Raw genomic sequence first — 14,411 nt, forward strand, 5'->3', positions numbered from 1 at the left:
TTTTGTGGGTAAATGAAACTATGGATATGGATTCCAGAGTTACAAGAATCTTCCTTTACTTATATATATATATCCTACAAGTACACTTTTCTCTTGCATAGAAAATGTTTGCTTTTGCCATTTGTAGTTTGAATTGCATACACAGAAAGACCATCCATGATGCTTCTGTGTAGCTGGAGTATGTCTCCTCTTTGGAAAGAAATAGTCTGTTTAAATAATTTAATTTTAAATACTATTTCAAATTAAAGTACCTCTAAAATATGCTCTTTAGTTATACTTTTATTTCAGTTTAGTATTTCTTTCCATGTTTCCTCTATACAAATAGTGAAAAGAATGGAACAGAGGAATGTAATCAAGTCAAGTATATGCTGAGGTTTATTATTCAGAATAAAGTAATTAATATTATCCTTTTGCTAAACATAGTTAAGCTGGTAATCAATAATTTGTCAATTAAATGAAATTTAAATGACTGCACAATTCTGTAAACCAGGAGACTGATTGTAGGCTTTGTACTGAGACTGCTGTCTAAACATGCCAGGAAATGAATAATTCATATCTTCTAGTTAATAGCTTCCGTAACAACTACCTTTGGGAGTAAAATAATAACTTAATAAGAAAAAGAAACAAACCAAGCAAGTTTTCAGTCTGTTTAAATCTATATACTCTCTGAGGCATAAAAGTGATGTTTCCTAGTGAAAATGAAATTAGTTGAACCCTCAGGTGTGGGAAGGGAAGAGGAAAAAGCTCAACTTTTGCACAACATAAAACATGGAGGCACTGGTTTCACTCCAGTCACTCACAACTCACTGCATATGATATTTGAGCTTGGAAAACTTACTGTGGGGGACTGTGACATCCAGAATTGACCAGGCAATATAGCCAGCAATTGAATGTTTTAACTTGTAGTCCAAAAAAAGTAACTTTTCCAAACTCTGCATCACAGTAAGTGGACCTGGAACAAGTTTGAATATTGGCACCTGAATCAAGGAGCCATAGTCAATCATTTTAGTAGTTACTAAATAAGTATCGCAATATAGACATGCAAGTATGGTCAGGTGTAGATTCTTATACACTAATCTTTGGCAAAGCAACCAGTTTCTTCAAACAAATTTTCTTGCTGGGTCACAGGGACTGTAACAGGCAATAATATTTTAAGGGTTTTGAAGCAATACTCTGCCCTTTACTGTTAGAGCTACATTTTTTAAATCAAAAATACCTAGTAGGGTTGGCACGAGCCCTGCCTACCCCGTGCCATGCAGCTCGTAACTTCCTTTAACTGTTTATTCAAATTTTCATTTTGTCCATATTTCTATCCTTCACTAATGTTTTATTTATTTACTACATTTGTACCCCGCTCTTCTCACCCCGGAGGGTACTCAGAACGGCCTTATAAGAGACAACACATATATCTCCAGAAAAAACAAATACATTTAAAATCAAAGTAGTTAAAACATCAACTGTTAAAACATCAATTAAAATCACCCAATAAAAATCAGGATGATGTATGACAGTGGTTCTCAACCTGTGGGTCTCCAGATGTATTGGCCTTCAACTCCCAGAAATCCTAACAGCTGATAAACTGGCTGGGATTTCTGAGAGCTGTTGGCTAAAATGCCTGGGGACTCAAAGGTTGAGAACCATTGATCTATGGTGATTTGTGTGTCAAAATAGAATAAAATTGCAAACATGTATTAAGATTACTTTTAAATAGCAACAAATGTAGAGATAAATTTTACTGTGAACAAAAAGTAACAGATTTTTTTAAAAAAATACCTTTAAAAACTTCCAGAGGTATGGTGGGGGATAAACTGGTTTCACCCTGACACCAAATTAAAATTTGGGTTCTTCATCAAACCTTCTGACTATGTTTCGATTCTGATTTAGTGTACAATATACATTTTCTGGGTGTTTCTATATTGTTTTTAATTCTGTAATTCATTAAAGGAAAAAGCAAGTAAAAATACTTCCACACACACACACAATAGTTTAAAAATGTGATGGACTGGGAAAAGAAGTCTCTTTTTTTTACTATCTATTGAAAGATATTAAACAGGGGTCATCCAGCTACAGTTTTACATAGTGCCCTGATTAGAGTATCTCCTTTTCTTGGGGAGTAAGCTGAATGGTGTGACCTTTACACATTTCTGATCCAAGGTGTTTAGGCTTTTAAAGAAAATCACCCAAATTTTCATTAGTTCTCAGAAGCATATTGTCAATCAGGGAAGCCACTGGAAGACAGAAGAGTATGGTCCCATCGAAGTGGACATTGATAATGCACAATGTCTATAGTGTATTATCATTAAAGGACAGGATGGTGACAGACCCTTTTGAGATGTTGGGCCATTGACCAGAGGTATCCTACCATAACCAGGATGAACTAGATGCAATTTTCCTCTCATAGATACCTTCAAAACTAGAGCCAGTGTTCGAAACTAGTGCTTGTGGGTGTCATAGTTTGAGAGGAATAGAAGAAAGGATGTGCAAGCATTTGTCTTGCATATTTAAGATATAAACCAATTCCTTAAACAGATAATTAGTGTAGGTAACTAGTAACTAGTAACTAGTGCCTACTGTGTCAGTTACAGTAACATACAGTCCTCTATTTTAAGAGAATATAAAAACAATTATAGTTTCCCATGTTTCATATCAAAATAAGGAGGAACACTTATTTTTATTTTTATTTTATTTTCAGTAACAATGGGAGTCTGGATGACTGAATAATGCTTTTACATGTTAATCATTTTGAAAATGACTGTAATGTTCCTCTTTTTATAAATATACTAGCTTAGGAACCCAATAATGCCCAGGTTAGGGATTTTGTACATTAGAAGTAGTAATTGTTTTTTGGATTTTATTAATGGACCTGTTAGAAAATGCATAAGGATGTGGATGAACTATAATTCTCATAATCCCAGGTTGATTCCATCCAAACCCTGCCAATATTCAAAGTTTTTCATGATGGGTATGGGTGCCAAGTGTGGTCCATATCCATTGTTTGTGGGGTTCACAGGACTCTTTGATTGTGAGTAAACTACAACTCCCAACATTGAGGGTCAGTTTCCCCAAAACTTGCATTCAAAGTTGGTCATGTTGGGTATGTGTGCTAAGTTTGGTTCAGATCCATCGTTGTTTAGGTTTACAGTGCTCTCTGCATGTGGGTAAACTATAACTCCCAACATTCAATATCAATCCCCTACAAACCCCACCAGTACTTAAATGTGGTCATGTTGCGTATGTGCGCAAAGTTTGGTAGTGATCCAATGTTGGCAGGAGTCATGGTGTTCTCTGGATGAGAGGTGACCTATAACTCCCAAAATCCAAAGTCAGTTTCCACACACACATACTGCCAATATTTTCTGTTGGTCATGGGGGGGGGGGGGTGTCTGTGTGCCAAGTTTGATCTAGATCCATCATCAGTGGGATTTACAGGACTCTCTGGAAGTGGGAACCATCTTGGAAATCACCCACAAACGTATGATACATACACACATACATACATACGAACATATTTTCACTTTTATGATATATAGATACAGATTGATTGCTAAGATGACTGGAGAGTGTGCCATTCCCCATCCAAGTTTTTTAAACATTTAAATAAAAACAGAGGTGCTCCTGGAAATACTGGGTCATGTTGGAGGAACTATCAAGATAGTGCTTCCTTCCCCTTGTGGTGGCAGGTACACTCTAGCCATCTCATTTTTGTCTTGCTACCTGAAGAATTGAAAGTGTGTGTTAAAATCTTACTATGAAGTATATTCCTTTCCTTCACTTCCTAAATAATCCATAATGGGGACAAGGGGCATTCATTTGTCAATTTTAACACTAACGCATTAGCTGTCCAAATAATGTTTAAAAGCTCTGGGGATCTTCACACTGAAGAATGAAAAAAAGGATTCCCAATGGCATTGAAGTAAGGGATTGTACACACCCAAAGCCAAAACAGCTAGAGTGATTTACTAGGCACCAGCACAGGAAAATAGGATGAGACAGGGGGGATGCAACTGTTTGGTCCTACATTTCTGCAATCTTTCCTGCAGAAGATCCATTTGCAGAATGCATTACACAAATCTAAAAGCAAGCCAAAAATGAACAAGATAATTGAAACAAAAAGTTAATGAGGAAAGGACTACAGCAATCAGCTATTCACATGTAGTTAATTTGTAAGATGCAAGGTAAGGTGATCTGCCTTTTCCTCTGTTTATACTAATAATCATATTAGGTTTTTAAAAAATCGGACTGCAAATAATTGCCTAGAGAGAATAGATTTCATGCTTAGGGTTCTTTGTGTATTTTTAACTCCTACTTTTACATATTTGCTGGTTGTCAGAATAAATTATTCACCAGACTAACAAGTCTCTTGTGATTCTCAAATCCCAGAGCTGAATTACAAGTCAAATCTTAATAGTTTGGAAAGCTTCCAGCTCTACCTCAAGTGCTAATCTTGGCATCTGTGGATAAGAGCATAACTCCCTCTCTCTTTTAAAAAACCCTTAGAATTGTTTAGATCCTCTAAGGACAAATATTTTCTCGTTGATGAGATAATGAAGCTTGTTCCTGTGTTTGAGGTGTGACAGTAAGCACAAATATGTATAGATCTGAATGTACGCCACTTCTAAAGCAATTGTTTTTGGGAATTGGTATATTAAACCTAGAAATAAACAAAAATTAACAAACAACAAGTCAACTATACTTAGACTTTATATTTTAGCTCAGGCCTTTCCTTATAATACTGTATCTTCAAATTGCAAATCTCTTTCTCATTCTCTGTCTTTGCTTTTGTTGTGACAAAGATCTGCCAGATTCATTCAAGTTTATTGGTTAATTGAATTAACAGTGCCTATGGAGATTGCCATCTTTTACTATTTATTTGCAATTTATTTATTATAATTAATTATATTTATAGTCTATTCTTTATTCCCTTAGCTCAAGTTAGTATACGTGGCTCTCTTCCTTCCCATCTTAGTTTGAAAGTAATGCAAGATTTGTTAAGATGAAAGAGATTATGATCACCCTATAAGTATTTTGACTGCATGGGATCTTCAAAACACACAGCACTACATTCGGGCCTGTAGTGGGGGGGGAGGGAGTAAGGTAGGGGTTCAAAACACTCCCAAAATTTTTCAGTTAAAAAAAACCCCCTGGTTTACTCATGAATTTTAGCTAATTAACCAACACCCCGTACTAATTCTATGAGAAGCAAAAATGAAGAGTCCCTCAACCTTTTGACAATTTGTTCATACTGTTATTGCCTACCTTTCCACCAATTTTCATTGCAATAGCAGTAATAGCTGATACAGTGGAAGCAACTAAGTTGACCCACCCACAACTGGCAGGCACAGCCTAAGGCGCGATGGAGCCTGATTTCTATCAAAGTGTATTAACACAGTTTTCAAGTGCTTTCAACAGACATTGTAGCATTCTTTTGTAACAACTAAATTACCAATTAAAGCCATTTTTAGGTTTTTTAAGACTTGAAACTTTGAAATTTGATTTAATTAAATGTATATAAAATATATAATTAATCATAAAATTTAAATTATTTTGTGTTATGATTCACTAAAAATGTTTCAATCCCTCCCAGTTTGTTTTTTTCTGGCTACAGGTTACATTGCACTGCCTTGATATATTTCATTGGTTTGTTTTATAACTACAATTAAGTATAGACTAAAATCCCTTGGTTTTACTCACATATATTCAGATTTCCTGAGTCTGTCTTATCTAGCCTACTGATCACCTTCACTAGCCTGCCACTTCCCTCTCCTCCCCTATTTGAAATTGAACTTGTGCTCTGTTGTGTGTCTTTTGGTATATTTGATAAATACCATGTAGGTATAATTTCAATATTAAAAGCTACCATATTATTTAGTAAATCTCATAAAAGCAACATTAGTCACTGAATGAGCAAACCTATGCATATCTACTAAAACGCAAGCCCCATAGAGTTCCCTGGAACTTACATTGTGCAGGCTAAGAAATCTAATCACCCTTACTTCAAATACTGAATTATTGGCAAAACAAACTTAGTTTTGAGCATTATGTATTTTATTTGGATGTGTGGGTGGATTGTTATTCTATTCCAATAGTATGCCAGATTGTTGAAAGTTGTTCATTGCTCTACTTCTCCTCTCTTTAAACTATACACAGATTTTCAGAATAGCACCCAAAGCCTGTATTAACCTGAGTAATTACTTTGAGGCACTGAGTTATGTTTGCTCAATAGAGCCTGAATTTTCCCTAAGTACCATATTCAAGTACAGATTTCTACAATTTCCTGAACACTGAAATGGCTTGTTCTTTCAGTCTTCATTGGGGACTTCACTTCTGATCTTGTGGAGTGGAGAGAAGAGAAAAGAATGTATAGCTAGTGTTAACTGCGGATGAGTTTAGAAAAAGCCTGTCAAACACAAAGGTAATAGGATTGCCAGAGTGTTAATTCAAATGGAATTGTGCTTTTGTTTAACTGCCATCTATATCTAGAAGACCAAAACGGAAATGTTTAGTAGAAATTGGATTCCAAGTGTCCTTTCTAAGGACCCATATTGATATAAATAAAGATATGACCTAGTTGGATTTCTCCTTGCAATTTCTTAAGGCATATAATATATCAAATTTTGAAACCACCTAAGTGCAAATATGAGCATTGGCCATTCTTATTAATAATTTATTATTAAGATAGTTTTTTAAAAAAAATCCATAAACACTGCTATCTTAATGAAGCTTATTTGTTGAGAATCAACCAATAAAACAGTTACCATGCTTAGGACTAAAAATAAGTGGAATATCTTGAAGACAAAATCATAAAATTAGAAAGGACTGTATGAGCCATCTAGTTCAGCTTCCTAGCATGCAGGAATACACAATCGATGTTCATGATCCTGCACAATTAAAGAGATAGGAGGAAAGTCATTGCCACCTGTGTCTCTCCTTAGTAATACCAATTAATCAGTCATATTAAAGGGAAATGTATAATAATCAATTTACTACTTTGGATAGGTTCCACTTAGGATAGCACGGGCACATTATGTTATGAAATCCACTTCTAAGTGTCACCTTTTACATGATATAGCCAAAGTTTGGAACATAAATTTTAAAAAGTAACTAGCTGTAGCGGAGATGCGCACCGGGATTGTGGTGCAGCTGGCTGAGTGTCAGCTGCATTAAAATCACTCTGACCAGAAAGTCATGAGTTTGAAGCCAGCCCGGGTCGGAGTGAGCTTCTGGCCAATTTTGTGTAGCTTGTTGTCGACCTTTGCAACCCGAAAGACAGTAGCATCTGTCAAGTAGGAAAATAAGGTACCACCTCTGTGTGGGGAGGCTAATTAACTAATTTATGAGGCCATAAAAAGACTCCAGCAAAAAGCACTCCAGCAAAAGCATGCAGGAAATGCTGAAGTACTTCATCAGTGTCACAGATGGACAATGAAAGCGACAGCTCCCCTGGTGGCCAGAAAAAGTTAAATAGCCTCTGTGTATGTCTATATACGTTGTATGTCTAATTGGCATTGAATGTTTGCCATATATTGTAATTTGCCCTGAGTCCCCTGCAGGGTGAGAAGGGCAGAATATAAATGCTGTAAATAAATAATAAATAAATAATAGAGTATAAGAACACCTGCTCTTTTCATCCATTGTTCCTCTGAAACTAGTGCTCAAGAAATATAGTTCCATCATGATGAGTAGCTACAGACAGAATTTTTCTATGTGAATTTGCTAATCTTTCTTTAAAACAACCAAAAATAGAAACAAAGTAACATCTTGTAGAAGTTAATTAAACAGCTCAACTATGCACTGTCTGTACTTCTGTTGAGAACATACTTGGAAAAACATACATGGTACCCAATGAAATTCATTAAATGTTAAATCCTCAAGGTCTAAGCTCTTGCCCAAATAATACCTTGACATACAAAAATTCAGATACCAGAGAAGCTATCAGAGGCATTTTAAACCAAATATGAAATGAAACATCACATACTAATCATCCTACTATTGATAATGAGACATCACCAGGGCTATCGACATGATCGCTCCGGAACGTCCCCTCTCGAGTAACCGAGCTAAACCAGCTCCTTGGTTCACCGAGGAGCTGGCAGCGATGAAGCGAAAGAAGAGGGTTCTAGAGAGCGTGTGGCGATCGGACCCAAGCGAGTCAAACCGAGCACGGTTTGTGTCCTTTCTGAGGGCATATGCTGTGGCAATAAAAGCCGCTAAGAAAGCCGCTAAGAAAACTTTCTTTGCGGCCACTATTGCGTCTGCAAAGAACCGTCCGGCGGAGTTGTTCCGGGTTGTCAGAGGTCTTTTAACTCCCCCCATCGGTGGGAGCCCTGACAACTCGGCAACGCGCTGTGAAGCATTTGCTCGGTTCTTTGCAGACAAAGTCGCTTTGATCCGTTCCGGGCTGGACGCCACATTAGATGCAGTCTCAGTGGATGTGACACAAGCACCTGCTTGTCAGATTTTGTTGGATTCTTTTCAGTTTGTGAAACCCGAGGATGTGGACAAGGTACTTGGAGGAATGAGACCCACCACGTCCATCCTAGACCCCTGCCCATCCTGGCTTCTTAAGGAGGCCAGAGGGGGATTGGCCGAGTGGGTAACGGTGGTGGTTAACGCCTCCCTCCGGGAAGGCAAAATTCCAGCGAGCCTTAAACAGGCTGTGATAAAGCCGCTGTTGAAGAAACCATCACTTGACCCCACTAAATTGGACAACTTTCGGCCTGTTTCCAATCTTCCCTTCTTGGGCAAAGTCATGGAAAGCGTGGTGGCCTCACAACTCCAGGTATTCTTGGGAGACACGGATTATCTGGATCCGGCACAGTCTGGTTTCAGACCGGGACATGGTACCGAGACGGTCTTGGTCGCCTTAGTGGATGATCTGCGCCGGGAGCTAGACAGGGGGAGTGTGTCCCTGTTGGTGCTCCTGGACCTCTCAGCGGCCTTCGATACCGTCGACCACGGTATTCTTCTGGGGCGCCTTGCAGAGATGGGTCTCGGGGGCACTGCCCTGCAGTGGCTCCGGTCATTTCTGGAGGGTCGTACTCAGATGGTGTTACTGGGGGACTCCTGTTCAGCGCCACAGCCGTTGACCTGTGGCGTTCCTCAGGGTTCCATCTTGTCCCCCTTGTTGTTCAACATCTACATGAAGCCGCTGGGTGAGATCATCCGGAGTTTCGGGGTGCGGTGTCACCTGTACGCAGATGACGTCCAACTCTGTCACTCCTTCCCACCTGCTACTAAGGAGGCCGTCGAAGTCCTGAACCGGTGCCTGGCCGCTGTAATGGTCTGGATGAGGGCGAACAAACTGAAATTAAATCCAGACAAGACAGAGGTACTCCTGGTCAGTCGCAAGGCCGAACAGGGTATAGGGTTACAGCCTGTGCTGGACGGGGTCGCACTCCCCTTGAAGGCGCAGGTTCGCAGCTTGGGTGTGACCCTGGACTCAGCGCTGAGCCTGGAGCCCCAGGTTTCGGCGGTGACCAGGGGAGCATTTGCACAGCTTCGGCTCGTGCGCCAGCTGCGCCCGTATCTTGGGAAGTCTGACTTGGCCACGGTGGTACATGCTTTGGTCACATCCCGCCTCGACTACTGCAACGCTCTCTACGTGGGGCTGCCCTTGAAGACGGTCCGGAAGCTCCAGCTAGTCCAGCGCGCGGCAGCCATGTTGTTAACGGGAGCTGGACGCAGAGAGCATACAACGCCCCTGCTGTCCCAGCTCCACTGGCTGCCGATCTGCTACCGGGCCCAATTTAAGGTGCTGGTGCTATCCTACAAAGCCCTAAACGGTTCCGGCCCAAAATACCTTGCAGACCGCATCTCGGCCTATCAGCCCTCGAGGGCCTTGAGATCATCCGGGGAGGCCCTTCTCTCGGTCCCGCCCGCCTCACAGGCACGTCTGGCGGGGACGAGGGAGCGGGCCTTCTCGGTGGTGGCCCCTCGGCTATGGAACGCCCTCCCTGCTGAAGTTAGACAGGCGCCCTCCCTGTTGGCCTTTCGGAGGGGCCTGAAAACATGGCTCTTCGAGCAGGCCTTCAGTTGAGTGTATTGGATGACTACGGAACGAACTAGGATTACGAATTTTGCCTATGACCCCAGGACTTGACGAAGCGGATTTTTAGTATAAGTATGTGTTATGTTGTATCTGTCTTGTTAGTATTGTCACGGTTCACTGTACATTGTCTTCTTTGTGTTGTTCACCGCCCCGAGTCGCCTTCGGGCTGAGAGGGGCGGTCAATAAATGCAAGTAATAATAATAATAATAATAATAATTATTATTATTCTTTTTAGATAAACTTGCAAAGAAAGATGAGAATAACTGGAGTTATAACTCAAGGTGCCAAGAGAATTGGAAGCCCAGAATACATAAAATCATACAAAATTGCATATAGCAATGATGGGAAATTATGGGCAACATACAAAGTGAAACGCACAACTGAAGATATGGTAAGTCAGTATCATCAATACAAAAACCATTTTATGCATTGGAATGTATGATAGTTTAGTGGGGGGATGTAATTGTGTTACAAAAATGGGTTGAATGAGATAGTTTATCTTAAATAATTTTTATTTTAGAATCTTTGGAATGAACTGACATTCTGTGTAGACTAAGAGTTCCTTTATTTTAATTGATCATTTTATAAATATAATTTATTGTATTTAAATTATTTTTGTTTTACTTACTTTAACAGGAGTTACTTCTCTGTTAGAATTTAAATTAATGATGTTAGCAAATAGGTAATCCTTAATAGCATACATTCAATGGGAATATTTTATACACCTTTCCTTTTCAAATATAATAGGCTGGTATTTGTAAGCCACCTTGGGCACAGTCTGTTGTTGAAATGTTGTATGTAAAATAACTATTTAAGAATTATACCCAACTTAAAAAGACCTTGCACTTTACTTGAATTTTGGTCTTAGTAGTTATCATCTTGTACTTTACTTATAAAAGCATACATGCTTTCTTTAGTTTAAGGACATGTCATTTGTACCCTAAAATAAGAAACAAGAAGGGGACCATGCATTAAGGATACAATTATTTACTAATTTTTCCTCAAAGGATGCAAGAGGTAATTTTCACACTCTTCTTCCTACTTCAAGAAAATTTTTGAAAAGCACCCAGTTTTTGAAGCCCATTTCCAACTTGGTACTCATTCAGCACAAAATCTGATTGTAGTCGTTCTGTACCCAAAACAACATTTTCCGCACAGGAAGTATTTTCTATGCAGAAACTTCTGTTTTCTGTGCAAATCACAAATAATCTCTATTTTGCATGAGGTAAATCCTAAACTACGATTTTTTTTGTCACTCCAGTATTTTGCTCATCAAGATTTCTTGACATTCCAAAATATATTTCTCAATGGTTTTTGGATAATTCCAAATATCTTTCCAGCCCTAGTAGTGATAAAACGATCAAAAAAGAAAAAAAGAAAAAAAGGTGTGAGTAGCTACCACCTTTTTCTCATGTCATTCATAGTCACACTTTAATAAAAAAAAAAAATCTTTACTGAAAAGTAAGCATGGGATGCCTGATCTGGCCTAGTACCACAATGTGTTGGAAGTGAGGACATAGCTATTAGGACCATGCAAATAGCTGATATAGTTATCTTGACCTATAAAAAGGTTATAATGGGGATTTGACGGATAATAAGAGGGTGCTATCATTTCCTGATTTTCTCAAAGCCATCTTGAAAGAAGGCAAATACACAGAAGAGCCCTGGTCAGGTGGTCTTTTATTCTCAACTGCATTTATGTCATAAACAGTGATAGCAATGTATATCATTATTTTTTAAAGTAAAACCTAAATGTAATTCAAACTAAAGTGATTCATTTAAGTTGAAATTTTAGCAATAATGTGATTCTAGAATGAAATTATTATTTAAATATTGAATTAATTAAATCTAAACCCCACCCTGTGACAATACCTTTATTGGACCAACCCAAAGACACAAAATATGTCACACTAGCTTTCAGAATTTCAAACGCCACCTGATGAGATAGAGGTTAAAAGATTAGGTAAGTGGGGAAACATGACATAGTGTGTTGAGATATTACAGGATAGACAGAAATAACACTCCTCCATGGCAATATGGGTTTTTTTTTTTTTGTCAGAGGGGGTTCTTTATAACCTTATGTGGAAAGTCCAAACTTTATTGTCTTTGTTCCCACTGAACTTAAAACCCTTTGAAGGAACAAAAGGTGATCTAGCTTCATATTTCCCATCTAACATGCTATTTCATCTGCTATTTGTATGTCCCATTCTATTCATCAAAATAGTTCCTTTTCCAAGACCTACGGATGCCCTTATCTGAACTGAATTAGTCTTCAGAAGTATTTTTTTCCAGTTCCAGTTACTTTCCAAGTATATGCAAGCACACAAGCATTTATCAAGTGCAACTTATGGCCTTCATCCATAATTATTATGAATCAGAAATACAGAAAAGAAGAGGAGTTTTACTGCTTGGCAGGATGTTTCAAACAAATACTAACTCACTTGACTTCATAAAGTTATCACTTGATAATTGCTTGCCTGTATTTGCATGACTGTTCCCTAATGTCTTTATTATTCTTCAATGGAGAATAGGAAACATCTGCTTGAAGCTAAATAAAAAAATTGTCTGATGACAGTAATTAATTGTCTGTATTGCCATTCAAATCCATTCTAGAGTCTAATGCATTCTGCAATGTCATGTGCTTTTTCATAGGTGTTCCGTGGAAATGTAGACAATAATACACCATATGCAAATTCTTTCACCCCACCAATAAAAGCTCAGTACTTACGATTATATCCTCAAGTTTGTAGAAGACATTGTACTTTGCGAATGGAACTCCTTGGCTGTGAATTATCTGGTAAGTATTATCTCAAAATATTTATATTATAACAAGAAAAGTAACTTCAGCGGCACCAAAAAAGCATTTATAAATGTATTGGTATTTATGTGCACATTTTAAAAGGTGACTATATTGTTAAGGAAATTATTATTATTATTTTATGTGTATTCCTTTTTAAGGCAAATAACTTCTGTTTTCTTCCTTTCCACATATATATTACTATAAGATTAAATTTTAATATTTCTACCTTGGCTCCCTGTCAATGACTCAAAAGTAGACCCATTTTATAAAAAACAAAAACAAAAAAACCACCCATAATAAAATAGGCTCAGGTCCCTTCTACAGTGCCACATGATCTAGATGATCAAAACCGATAATTCACATTATGTGCTTTGAACTGCATTGTTTGAGTCTACACTGCTATATAATCCAGTTCAAAACTGATAATCTGGATTTTATATGGCAGTGTAGAAGGAGCTCAGTATTTCTTTCTTGATGATTAAGGTAATAAAACTAAAATAATTATCATTAAAACATAATACAGTTTCAAAACACAGTGAGAACATATTTATCGAAGAAAGGATAGACCTCAGATTATGACTCTGGATTTGGATTTGCTTAACTTTTAAATGGATGTTTATAGTTTGCTGTTTTTCACTAATGTTTTAAGTGTAATTTTATGGCTACTATTTGTTTGGCACCTAATGGTGCAGGTTGTGAGCTGCCCTGAGTCGTATCCCCTCCCCCCTGGGGGTGAGAAGGATGGGATATAAATTTCTGAAATAACAACAGCAACTACTGTTTAATTAATGCCATGCAATATTATTGGTCTTACAGTCAATTCTGTTGAGTGATATTAAGAAGAACAGGAGAGTTGGGTGTATCTTGCCCATCTTCCATTGTATTTTATCATTCATGGCATTCACAAGTTTCAACTTCCAAATTAAGCTAAAAGTAGACTGAACTGAATCTAATTAATCAGTTCCATGAAAGGTTATAAGGAGGTGGGTTGCAATCACAAACTGAGAAGTTTTGCGCAATAATGCTTGATTTGATTATCCAGGTTTTAAAATTTGTATTCTTAAAGAACGATTTTTACTGTTACTTCTTTACTGGCAGCATTTTTATTAATTTACTAAATATTGTTTCTGCTATTCCCCAACAACAAATGACAGAGTTGAAAAACAAAATGTTCCTTGTAATACCAAGAACTTTCCTTTACTTCCCAGTGGTTTCTATGAAAATGCGGCTTTCAAATGTATTTTTTCATCTTTAATACATGTATAGAGATAGAGATTCATTCTATGTACTTCTAATGGCCTTGTCTACAGCTCTTGGAGAGTGAACCCCTTAATATCATCTGACTGTCTTCATCCACTGATTTACTCCACTGACTAAGTAATCCAGTTACTGAGGAATTTGAATTGCACTTTCTCCACTTTTAAGCTTGTGGAAACCTTTCCTCAGTCTCATTTACACACACAACAAGCTGGCACTTATAAAGAGTGTGGGGAAAAAGGATATTTTAAAGTAAAGCTTTAATTATATGCAGGAAATCTACATTAGCAAAAGAATATCTTGTA

At 37.8% G+C, this 14,411-nt stretch overlaps 1 protein-coding gene and 1 long non-coding RNA gene across 3 annotated transcripts in view; one reads left to right on the forward strand and one right to left on the reverse strand.

Annotated features, from left to right (window-relative positions):
* EDIL3 (EGF like repeats and discoidin domains 3) overlaps positions 1-14,411 on the forward strand; it is a 325,907-nt gene that overhangs the window by 240,155 nt on the left and 71,341 nt on the right. For both annotated transcript variants that reach the window (XM_060761741.2, XM_060761742.2), the window contains 2 exons: positions 10,285-10,440; positions 12,702-12,846. In XM_060761741.2, coding sequence (XP_060617724.2) covers positions 10,285-10,440; positions 12,702-12,846 — 301 coding nt within the window. The remainder of the gene's footprint in view (positions 1-10,284; positions 10,441-12,701; positions 12,847-14,411) is intronic.
* The window catches only part of LOC132767127 (uncharacterized), a 36,445-nt gene that overhangs the window by 9,660 nt on the left and 12,374 nt on the right, over positions 1-14,411 (reverse strand). The gene's annotated exons all lie outside the window — the stretch shown is intronic.

Source organism: Anolis sagrei, chromosome 2, assembly GCF_037176765.1.
Source record: "Anolis sagrei isolate rAnoSag1 chromosome 2, rAnoSag1.mat, whole genome shotgun sequence".
In the NCBI taxonomy this organism is placed as follows: domain Eukaryota; kingdom Metazoa; phylum Chordata; class Lepidosauria; order Squamata; family Dactyloidae; genus Anolis; species Anolis sagrei.